Source organism: Apodemus sylvaticus, chromosome 7 (genome assembly GCF_947179515.1).
Source record: "Apodemus sylvaticus chromosome 7, mApoSyl1.1, whole genome shotgun sequence".
Classification (NCBI taxonomy): domain Eukaryota; kingdom Metazoa; phylum Chordata; class Mammalia; order Rodentia; family Muridae; genus Apodemus; species Apodemus sylvaticus.
Window position 1 is genome coordinate 72056303 of NC_067478.1, and position 12731 is coordinate 72069033.

At 40.8% G+C, this 12731-nt stretch overlaps 1 protein-coding gene across 2 annotated transcripts in view; it reads right to left on the reverse strand.

Moving 5' to 3' along the window:
- Positions 1-12731, reverse strand: part of Ptpn9 (protein tyrosine phosphatase non-receptor type 9) — a 75794-nt gene that overhangs the window by 8076 nt on the left and 54987 nt on the right. For both annotated transcript variants that reach the window (XM_052188268.1, XM_052188269.1), the window contains 2 exons: positions 10329-10422; positions 6880-6946 (listed from right to left, as the gene is read on the reverse strand). In XM_052188268.1, the coding sequence (XP_052044228.1) occupies positions 6880-6946; positions 10329-10422 (161 nt within the window). The remainder of the gene's footprint in view (positions 1-6879; positions 6947-10328; positions 10423-12731) is intronic.

Consider the following 12731-nt stretch of genomic DNA (forward strand, 5'->3'; position numbering starts at 1 on the left):
GTTGGGGAGTGACATATACCTTTAATGGGAGCACTTGGGAGCAGGTGTATCTCTGTGATTTTGAGGCCAACCTAGGCTACAGAGTGAATTCTAGGAAAGTCAGGGCTACACAGAGAAACCCTGTCTGTAGTGGACAGGGGAAGAACATCCTGGAATAGCAACAGCACACTCACACTGAAGAGGGGAAGGGGGAAAGCCACTGGTGGTGACAGATGCTTTGAATGCTCGCATTTAGGAGGCAGAGGCAGATGGATCCAATTCAGCCTCAGTTTAGACTGAGTTCTAGGACAGCCAGGGCTACACAGAGAAACCCTATCTCAAAAAACCAAAAACTGAAAAAAAAGGGTGAAGTCAATTTTAACACACCTGTTTCCGCCTTTCCCCAGTTAAAAGTGTCTTTGCTACATCTGCCCTCTCCCCTATTTTTAATACAAAGTTTCAGTATGATGAGAAATTTATCACTTTTAAATCTAGGTTACTAACACCATTCTAATGTATTTTTCAGAATATTTCTTCCCCGTTACAGTTTAATACTTAAAAAATACAATGCAGACACACTGTATCTCTCTGATTCTGTTCCACTCATTCTATTGTCTCCCTTACCTGTGATACCACTGCATTTTCAAGAACTTATTTTATTTTTGTGTATGTGTGTTTGGATGTAGGCCTGCATGGAGGATGTGTGTGGGCACCTGCAGAGGTCAGACTCCCTGGGCCTAAGGTTATAAGCATTACAAGCCTCCCCATATGATCTCTGGGAAGTGAACTCTGGTCCTCTGTAAGAGCAGTAAATGCTAAGGCATCTCTCCAGGCCTTGTCTCCATTTTTAAGTGCCCAGTTTTCTCTTTGACCAGGACACTCAAAGGACTTTCTTTCCCCTAAGTTCTGGATGGCACGGCTAGTCCTAAATACTCCAACCATTTAAATTGTAGCATGTTACATTGGACAGTAAAGAAAATCCCCACCGGGCGGTGGTGGCACAGGCCTTTAATCCCAGCACTTAGGAGGCAGAGGCAGGCGGATTTCTGAGTTCGAGGCCAACCTGGTCTACAGAGTGAGTTCCAGGACAGCCAGGGCTACACAGAGAAACCCTGTCTCGAAAAAACAAAACAAAACAAAACCCAAAAAAAAGAGAAAAGAAAGTCCCCGTTCCAGTAAGTAGATGCGGAGGATGAGCGCCATTATAATCAGAACCTGCACAATGACGAGTGCTCTCCAACAAGCGTCTGTGTGACAACTCCTCAGGGTAATTCTTTGTTTTCCCCTCTCTATTTTCAGAAAAGCAAGATAATATCAAGGGTTAATTTAGACCCGAAAGCCCAATGGTTCTATTTTTGCCAAAGCCTTTAGTAACCACTGACATTTTGTGTGTAAGCAAATGTAAGAGGGTGTGTGTGTGTATGAAGAGCCACTCACCTATGAGTGTGGAAGCCATGGGTAACGCCTAGTGTCGCCCTGGGCTGCCACCCACCTTGGTTTGCATTAGTGGTATTTTTGTTTTGTTTTGAGATGGGGTCTCTCTCTGGACCCTGGTATCTGCCTAGTAGCTATACTGGATAGCCCGGAGCCCCAGGGATCCTTTCTCTGCCTCCCTAGTGCTGGGCTAACAAGTGCCTGACACTAGCACCCACTTGACAGCAACCCACCATCCGGTTCCAGGGGACCTGACACTGTCTTCTAGCACTGCTATGGTCACTGCATACATGCGTGCAGTGAAAACACTTAAACAGACAAAACAAAAAATAAAATAACTTTTAAAAACAAAAATAAAAGACAGGCGGTGGTGGCGCACGCCTGTAATCCCAGCACTCTGGGAGGCAGAGGCAGGCAGATTTCTGAGTTCGGGGCCACCATGGTCTACAGAGTGAGTTCCAGGACAGCCAGGGTTACACAGAGAAACCCTGTCTCAGAAAAAAAAACCAAATCCAATAAACAAACAAACAAAAAACAAAAATAAAGACAAAAAATGGGAGGAGTGACAGCCTAGTCTGCAAAACTAGGCTCCATCATATCACAGATAGACAGACAGACAAAGAATAATAAAGGATCTAATTTCAGAGCGAAGAGTGGTTAAGAGCAGTAGCTGTTCTTTCAGAGGATCTAGGTTCAGTTCCTGGCACCCACATAATAGCCTAAAGCCACTCTAATCCAGAGGATCCGATGCCCACTTCTAACTTCTGTAGGCAATGCATATATGTGGTACACAGATGCCAATGCAGGCAAAATACCTATAAAAATAAAATAAAAGTAGGACGGAAAAAGTTTAAATGGTCTTATCTCAGGACAGGGAAGAGGCAGTATAGCTTAGTAGTAGAGCCCATGCTTAGCATGCCCAAAGCTCTGGGTTCAATTCCCAAACTCAAAACTGTGAGGGAAGATCCTAACTTGGGAAACATACATGTTTTCTGAATCTTTCTCCTGTGCCATTAAGAAAGTTAGATTCTGGGGCTGGAGAGATAGCTCAGGGGTTAAGAGCACTGATTGCTCTTCCAGAGATCCTGAGTTCAAGTCCCAGCAACTACATGGTGGCTCACAAACATCTGTAATGGGTTCTAATGCCCTCTCCTGGTGTGTCTGAAGACAGTGACAGTGTACTCACATATATAAAATAAATATATCTTTAAAAAAAAGAAAGTTAAATTCCTCTCTTTACCTACCTTGAATTTGTATCTAGTTTATCAGATATTCTGACTGCTTAGCTGTTCCAATTCTAACAAGTTTTGAGGATTTGGGGGGGCCTTTTGAAACAGGGTCTCAATGTGTAGCAGAAGCTGGTCTCGAAGTATGATCCTACTTTTCTACCACCAGCAGGTATTATCCGTACTCAGTCATTGCTAATGGTTTGAATATGGAAAATGAAATGGGTGTGGGTCTGAAACATGTTTGTCCTGTGCAAGGCCCTTGGTTTGAGCACCAGAACCAGGGGAATCTAGTAATAAAGTGTGTGAGAAGCACATAGTGGAGTTCGGATGAGGACGGGGCTTAAAGATGAAAAAAAGTGCTTGTATTGCCTTCCTAATGCTCATATATGGATAATGCTTAACTTTGTGATTTATTTCAAAAATGAAGATAAAATGGTGGCATACCCCTTTAATCCCAGCACGTGGGAGGCAGAGGCAGCCAGATCTATGGGTAAGTGGCCAACCTGACCTACAAAAAGAGGGCCAGTAAAGCCAGGACTATACAGAGAAACCCTGCCTCAAAAAATAAACGCAAAAAGGAAAATGAAGATAAAAATCATTCATTAACTCCAAGATCCAGAGACAATGTAAACATTTTCCAGCACCTCTATAATAACTTCCTATGTATACGTATAGATATGAACAAATAAAACAGTTAACAGAATCACCCCCTCCCATGTGATAGCAAATCTTTTTGTTATGTAGATATCCATGCCAAAAACTACAACTCTTGAGACTGCAGAGATACCTCAACAGTTATGAGTCCTGGCTGCTCTTCCGGAGAGCCTGGGTTTGGCTCCCAGCACCCATACCATGCCTCCAAATTGCCTGCAGCTACAGTTTCAGGAGGTCTGACACCTCATCTGGCCTCCATTGGCACCAGACATGCACATGTCACACACACAGACAAGCAAAACACCCATTTGCATAAAATTTAAAATAAAATTGTTTTAAAGTATAGCAGTTACAACTATATTTGTTAGATGTGTGAATTTTGAATATAATTTAATGCATATTATGTTCTTAAATATTTAGATTCATTCTAAAACCTTAAATATCTTTGTCAGTGTCTGCTTCCACAAAGATAATCTAATATCATACAACGTGAGTGCAAGCTGGGCATGCCTATAATCCCAGTACTTGGAAGGAGGAGGCAGCAATAACATCAAGAATTCAAATTTATCCTCAACTATAAAGAGAGTTCTGGGCTAGCCTGGGTTACATGAAACCCCTTTTCAAAACACAACATCAAAATAAAAGATGTTGGCGAAGCTGAGTATGGTGGTTCATTCCTATACTCTCTACACTTGGGAGGCTGGGGTAGGAGGATCACTGTGAGTTTCAAGCCAGCCCAAGCTATAGACTGAGGCACTGTTTCAAAACAAACAACAGCAAATACACTAAGGGCTGTGGGCTGCGTGGTTAGCGATTCCTTTTGAGGACCCTCATGTGATCCCTAGTACCCAACAACTTTCCAGCCCCATGCCTCTGCTAGCTTCTCAGATGTGTAACCCTTGTGTAGCACTCAGCAAGCTCCTAACCAACAAGGGCTGTCTGAAAATAAAAACAAAGAGAAGCTGGGATAAATGGCTGATTGGGTAAGAATTCTTGCTACACAACCATGAAAACTTCAATCAAATCCCAGGAACACACACAGAAAGGCAGGCATGTGTACGTGCTTACACCTCTAGTACTTGGAGGGAAGGGATGGCTCTCTAGAGCTTGCTTACCACTGGCCTGGCTCCACGTTCATTGAGAGACCCTGTCTCAAAAGTACAAGGTAAAGAGTGACAGAGCAGGACACCTGACGCTCTCCTCTAGATCTGCCAACACACAAAAATAAACATACACACGTGTATGTCTGTGTGTGTATGTGTTTGTGTGAGCATTTACTATACCACACACATATAACTGACATCTATAGATGTAAATTGACTGCTTACTTTGACACAGAAGTCAGTTATCCACTGAGCTAGCTTAAGAGAACTTCTGTACCAGACATGGATTCAAATTCTGGTTCTGTTAATAGCTATATGTTTGAGGTCTCTTCACCAGTTGGGTTTCAGTTTGTTTAACTAAACACACACACAATTTTTAAAAGCCTACTTTCATATTTACTTTCTTTTCTTTTTTTTTTTTTGTTTTTTTGTTTTTTTGAGACAGGGGTTCTCTGTGTAGCCTTGGCTGTCCTGGAACTCACTCTGTAGACCAGGCTGGCCTGGAACTCAGAAATCCACCTGCCTCTGCCTCCCAAGTGCTGGGATCAAAGGCATGCACCACCACTGCCTGGCCATATTTACTTTAATAATCAGAGATTATACTCCTGAAACATAATATATATTCTTAACAGATAACATTAAAATATTATTAGTATATATGTATATCTATGTAAACATTAGATCACTAGAGTTGTATATGGTAGCACCTGTATAATACCAGCAATTCAAAGGCAGAGGCAGAAGGATCAGGAATTCACAGACATCCTTTGCTACACAGCGAGTATCAAAGAGCCTAAAGTAGATGAGACCCCTGCCACATGTGTGTATGTGTGTGTGTATATATATATATATATTTATGTGTGTGTGTATATATATATATATATATGCATGCACACACATATTATTCATTCCTTGTATATATCACTATATATCATTACAGTAGCATTCAATGGAACACCAGTATAATCTTACAGATAGAATGTCTACAACTGTCTCAATAATTTGTCCTTAACACTACTTTCTCCCTATAGAGGATACATCATAAGGCCCACATTACCTTTAGTTCTTTCTTTAGTAATCTAGAACAGTTCTCTTCCTTTTTTCTTTTGTCATGATATTAACATTAAAGAGTTCGAGCTACTTACTTTTTTTCTCTTCAAGAGTTCTGCTGTGGGCTGGAGAGATGGCTCAGTGGTTAAGAGCACTGATTGCTCTTCCAGAGGTTCTGAGTTCAAATCCCAGCAACCACATGGTGGCTCACAACCATCTATAACAAGATCTGACTCCCTCTTCTGGAATGTCTGAAGACAGCTACAGTGTACTTACATATAAGAAATAAATAAATATTAAAAAAAAAAAAGAGTTCTGCTGTGTAACTCCAGGTTTGCCTCCAATTAACTACTCAGAATAGGCAGGCTTTGAACTTGTGCTCCTCTGAGTCATGGAATTACAAGCATGTATGTACCAATATGCCTATCCTGAGCTAGTTTTCTTGTCCTATGCTAAACAATCTGGATTTGACTGATTTGTTACTCATAACTAGATTCAGACTTCTTTTGATTGTTATTACTATTTTCTTGATATGGTAGAGATCAAACACAAAACTTTTAGGCATGTGCTGTATCACTAAATTACATTCCCAGCTTGAGTCATATTTTGATCATATGTGTGCATGATATGTATGCATGACTACAGACTACTGAGTTCTGAAGCCGTATGTATACTCTTGGATTACTAGACTAAACCACAGCCCTAAAACCTTGTTGGCAATCAGTAATATCATAGGTTTAAATTACTACTTTTTCTCTTTGTAGTAAGTTTCTATGCACTTCTGGAATTAAAACTTGAAACTTATCTGTCCTCTTCAACTACCAAACTTTATAAAAATCAGGATTTTAGTGGCCATAACAAATTTCCTTTAAAAAATTATGACATCTGAGTTGATATAGTATCACCATTAATCCCAGCATCAGAGGCAGGTGGATCTCTGAGTTCAAGGACAGCCTGGTCTACAAAGCAAGTTCCAGGACAGTCAAGGTTACACAGTGAAACACATACACACACACACACACACACACACACACACACACACACACACACAAATCATTTTGATGCAGGAAAGTTGACCCAACAGTTAAGAACACTTGCTGCTCAATATGAGGACTAGATTTTGGATCTTAGCACTTACAAAAAAGCTGGAGATAGGGGCTGGAGAGATAGCTCAGTGGTGAAGAGCACTTGCTGCCTCTCCCGAGGTTACAGGTTTGATTCCCAGGACCCATATGGCAGCTTACAACCATCTACAACTTCAGAAGATCTGACACCCTCTTCTGGTTTCTACATATACCACATTTTATGGTATACAGACTTACATGCAGACCAAACACTCATACACATATAATTAAAATTTAGAAATCACCTGAAATGAGGAATCACACACAGGAGCCACAACATGAACAGGTAAGGCTAAAATAGCTTACCTTGTGTACCAATATAAGCATTCTTCTGCTTGTAACCATCCATGAAACTGGCATTGATGTAATCTGTCTAATAATAAAAAAAGAAATTATTACAAGAGCATTCATATGCCATTTGACTCACAAAATGATGTATATTCTGGGTAAATCCAATTCAAGGTATGGCTATTCTTTTCCTATCAAACAGAAAATGTAAAGTTACAGGGCCAATTTAGGGTGGATCATGAAATATTTTTATTGGTAATGAAAAGGAGTAAAGAGGAGGCAGGGGTATGGCTGAGTGGAAGAGGGCTTCTGTGGGCCATTTGCTTCACTTTGGCAAATGTACTAGGACAACTGGATGGATGGATGGATGGATGGATGGATGGATGGATGGATGGACGGATGGACCGATGGATGGATCTATGTATGTATGTATGTATGTATGTATGTATGTATATATGGATGGATGGATGGATGGATGGACGGACAGATAGATGATGGATAGATTTCACAATGACCCTTTCATCATACCATACACAAAATTTTAAGTCCTACACAGTGTTATATGCCTGTAATCCCAGCACTCAAGGGGCAGAGGCTGGAGGATCACTACAAGTTCAAGGCCAGTCTTGTCTACAATAGTAAATTCTAAACCAATGGAGATATATATTGAGATCCTCTCTTTAAAAATGAAAACTTATAAAGGAAAATGAAACACCTCAAAATAAAATAAAGACCCAAAGAAAAATGTTAAGTTAAACTTTCAGACAAAAGCAAACTGGGCAAGCCATAGGGGAACAAGCCAATAAGCAGCACTCCTCCATGGTCTCTGCTCCAGTTCTGACTCTAGGTTCCTGCCTTGGCTTCCCTTGATGACGGACAGTAAGATGAACACGTAAGCCAAATAAACTCTTTCCTCCGAAAGCTGCTTTTAAGTTGCATAGCAACAGAAGATAAGAACAAATGAACATACCACTGAAACTAAAAATGAGACATAATTTTCAAAAATGTAAATCTAGGCTGCATCTATGACCCGGGAATTCAAGAGTTCGCCTGGCAAGCATGGAGCTCTGGGTTCAATCCTCAGCATCTCCAAACAGAGTGTGGTGCTTTACTCATGAATCCTAGCACGTGTGGAGGCAGGAGGATCGGAGTTCAAGGTCATCCTGGAATGCACAGTATGTTTGAGGCCAGTCTGACCTACATGAGACCCTGTCAGTAAACAAAGAGTAAATAAACAAAGCTGGTGTTGTAGTAAATGCCTCTGAACCAAAAATTCTGGAGAGTAAGACAGGAGGCCAGACTGGTTGTATAACAACATCCAACTTCAAAAAAGAAAATTCAAGGACATGGACGTAAGTGTCCACTTACTGTGAAAACAGTCTCTGGCATTGCTTGTAGTAATGGAATTACAAGTCATGCAATGACCTTCAGATTAACTGCAGAATGGTTAGAATAATCTCCTGTTATACCCATTCACAACTATTTGTGAATATACTTGTCCACAAATATATTCCCAATACCTGCAAATAAATCAGATGCTAATCCTCAGATTATTATAGATGACTAGAAAAATCTCCTGCTACACTGGGATTAGCTCAAAAATATTTCTTTTTTTTTTGATATTTTTTTCTTTATTGAAAAGGGAAGTAAAAACACTTTATGATAAAATTAAAGATTTACATGGAAAATATAAACATGTTAAAATTGACCAAAAAAAAATGTTTCTTAAAACCCGAGGAACACTACTATATGCACTGGTGACAGAAGAAAAAAAAAAGCAGGTATATTTGACTCAATCACTATCCTTCACTCTTAACAAAAAAGTACTAAGACAGTTTCAGGAGCACTGAGAGTGAACAGCTTAGCTAAAAGAATCCTGGGCAGGACTATGAATGCCTGAAATAGAAGGGTCAAGAAACCGTAAAAGCAGAATCCATGATTTTTCTCAAAATTATCCTCAAGCAAACTAAGGGCTAATATATCAAATATTTATAATGTAAGTCATGTTAAATAGATGCTCTTAATTTTCTTTACTTTGAAAGAGGATCTATAATCAACAGTAAGTTGTGCAGAGAGAAAGGTTGTTTGCTTGATTAGGATTTCCCCCCACACACATATTTATTATTTCTGTGGTGTGTGTGTGTGTGTGTGTGTGTGTGTGTGTATGCATGTGTGTATGTGTGTGTATGTATATGTGGGGGGGTGGGGGAGTGAGAGAGAGTGCTTGGGCACACATGCACACACTTGTGTGCCACACCACTTATATGAAGGTTGGATAACATCTCAAGGGAAGTCATATTTTCTCTTTTCTACCATGTCACTCTGGGCATTGATCTGAAGTTGTGAGGCTAGGCAGAAAAATGCCTTGAGGTGCTGATCCATCTAACCAGCCAAGAGTTTGGTTGATTTATTCTACTCTTCATTTTCATTGAGAAGGTAATGTAGCCCTCTCAGATAAAGGTAACAGCACTTGCTATACAACCTGAGGAGGGATTCTGCCCCAGGAACCATGTGGTGGGAAAAAAGAACAAACTCCCAAAAGTTGTCCTCTGACCCCCTCACATGTAAACATGCACACACACACACACTATAAACCACAGCCAGACATACATGCCCACCCCCTTTTTTTGAGACAGGTCTATCTACATAGCCTTGACTGTCCTGAAACTCACTCTGTAGACCAGGCTGCCATACACTTTTAATGGAATCACTTGGGAGGCAGAGACTGGCTTATCTTTGTCAACGTGGTCTATACTGCAAGTTCTAGGACAGGCAAGTGAGACCCTGCGTTAAAATAAGGAAAACAAACAAACAAACAACAACAAAAACCCTCACAATGTACCAGACTGTCAGCATTCACAACAAAATTGATTGATTTTCTCTAGTACTGTGGCATGGGTATTTAAGGACTGTCTCCACCCACAGAATACTACATCAAAATCAGAACTCAAATGCCATCTCTCTGGTGTTGGGTTCATTTCACCTGCTTGCAGCACAATACTAAGTTTCACCAGGCGGTGGTGGTGCACGCCTGTAATCCCAGCACTCTGGGAGGCAGAGGCAGGCAGATTTCTAAGTTCGAGGCCAGCCTGGTCTACAGAGTGAATTCCAGGACAGCCAGGGCTATACAGAGAAACCCTGGCTCAAAAAAAAAAAAGTTTCACCTTGAGGGGCTGGAGAGATGGCTCAGTCATTAAGGACACTGACTGCTTTTCTGAAGCTCCTGGGTTCAAATCCCAGCAACCACATGGTAGCTCACAACCATCCATAATGAGATCTGACGCCCTTTTCTGGGGTATCTGAAGACAGCTACAGTGTATTTAGACATAATAATAAATAAAATCTTATAAAATCTTAAAAAAAAAGTTTCACCTTGAAAGAGTCTTAATTTGCCATGGTGCTATGACAAGGTGGCATTTATCTACCTACCTGAGTATGCTATGACAAGGTGGCGTTTATCTATCTACCTGAGTATGGCCACTTCGTTTCGTCAGCTTCACTCGTGTCTGGTCCAGGCAGGGTACATCTCCATATCTGTTTTTCTCTAGGTTTCCTGGAGACCTGAAGAAAGTAAGAGGTGAATTAAAACAAGGGGAAGTGTGAGGATCTTAGCTACCTGCAGAACTTCAGGACAGCCAGGACTATACAAGATCCCTTCTCTAGAGATAAATGAAGGGGCTAAACCTCAGTGGAAGAGTGCTTGCAGGCCCTCAACCCTCGCTGCTGCTGCTGCTGCTGCTTTGAACTGTTTGACTCTGAAAAAATTTTTGTTTCAATCTATTATTTATTAAAAACTAAAATGTTAACCAAGACCATCCACAAATAATATCTGATATTGGTGGAGAGCTGGGGTGTAGTTCAGTTGTTTAACATGCAGAGAACACTGGGCTGGCTCCTCCATTACTACATAAGCTGGGTGTGGTAGCACATGCCTGTAAGGCTAGCCCTCAGGTGGTACAGCCAGGAAGACTAGAAGTTCAACATCAAACTTACTGCATACAGAGCCTGAGACCCTGTCTCAATGGTATTCTATACTGTGGGCACATAAGTATACATAATGGTATGAGCAAACTGGCTGGAAATCCACGTCTCCATTCTAGGACCTGTTTGTGTATCTGTGTATCTAGAACCTACTGTGTATCAGACAGAGTTAAGGGTGAGGGCTGGGAGTGCTTCCAGCTTCATAATGAATCCCTTTCCATAATAAAGAAAAAACAAACACTGCAAAACAAAAACAAGTATCCTTCTTTTTTTATTTATTTTTTTACAAGTAGCCTTCTGATTACAAGACCTGGAGATTTTTATACTTTAGACTTTTCTACTTACATTTTTTATTTCATCTTTTTAATTTAAATGTTCATTTATTTACTTGGTGTCAGAGGTACATGCAGAAGTCAGAGAGTAAGAAATGCAGAAGTTAGTTCTCTATTTCTACTAAGTTAGTTCCAAGGATCAAACTCAGGTCCTTGGCTTAGCAGGAAGGAATTTATGAGCAAAGTCCTATCACTGCCCTTCATTGGTGAATGGTTTGTTGTTTTGAGCCAGGCTTTCACACCACAGCGCAGGTCAATCTCACACCTGGCTCTTTTCTACCTTTTTTTTTCTTTTTTAAAGATATTCTTATTTTACATGTATGAGTACACTGTCACTGTCTTCAGGCATACCAGAAGAGGGCACTGGATCCCATTACAGATGGTTGTGAGCCACCATGTAGTTCCTGGGAATTGAAGTCAGGACATCTGGAAAAGCAGGCAGTGCTCTTAACCACTGAGCCATCTCTACAGCTCCCTCTTTTCTACATCTTAAAAACTTTCCTTTGAGGCTGGAAAGATAGCTTGGTAATTAAGAACACTTAGAACTGCCTGTGATTCCAACTCTAGGGGGATCTAATACCTCGGTGAAATCTGTACACATAACTTACACACAGAGAGACACACATAATACTAATAAATAAAAATAAAATTTGCCTTTTCATATTTTTTTCTTTCACATTTTTCAAGACAGGATTTCGCTGTGCAGCTCTGGCTTTCCTGGAACTTGCTCTGTAGAGCAGGTTGACCTTGAGCTCACAGAGATCTGCCTGCCTTAGATGCCCAAGTGCTGGGGCTAAAGGCGTGCACCACCACTGCCTGGCACCTTTTCATCTTTTTAACAAAGCTTGTTGTGAAGCAAAGGTTTTAGTATTTACAAAATACCACTTATAAATATTTATAAAAGTAATTTATCAAGTAATTTATCATGTATGAATTTTGACTTTTTGCTTTTTTTTAACTTAAAAAGAAAATGTAGCCAGGAGTTGGTGGCACATACCTTTAATCCCAGAACTCGGGAAGCAGAGACAGACAGATCTCTATGAGTCTGAGGCCAGCCTGGTCTACAGAGCAAGTTTCAGAACAGCCAGGGCTACACACACAGAGAAACCCTGTCTCAAAAAACATACAAACAAACCCTGTCTCAAGAGAGGGGTAAAGGGAGGGAGGGAGGAAGGGAGGGTGAGAGGGAGGGAGGGAGGGAAGGAAGGAAGGAGAAAGAGAGAGAGAGAGAGAGAAATGGAGAGGTGTTAAAGCCAGGTATCCTTATTAAAGGCCAGAAGGACAGTGAGGGGATGGAGAGATGGCTCAGTAATCAAGAGCATGCACAGCCTGCTCTTCAAGAGGACCCAGGCTGGATTTCTGGAACCCTTGAGTATAACAGTTGCAGCTGTAACTCTAATCCTTAAGGTTCCATTGTCCTCTTCCAGCATCCAAGGGCACTACACACACATGGAGGACAAACATACACACAGGCAAAAATAACCATACACATACAATAAAAATAAATAAAATCTCAAAAAGTTTAATATTATATATAGCTGTAATTATGATGGTTTG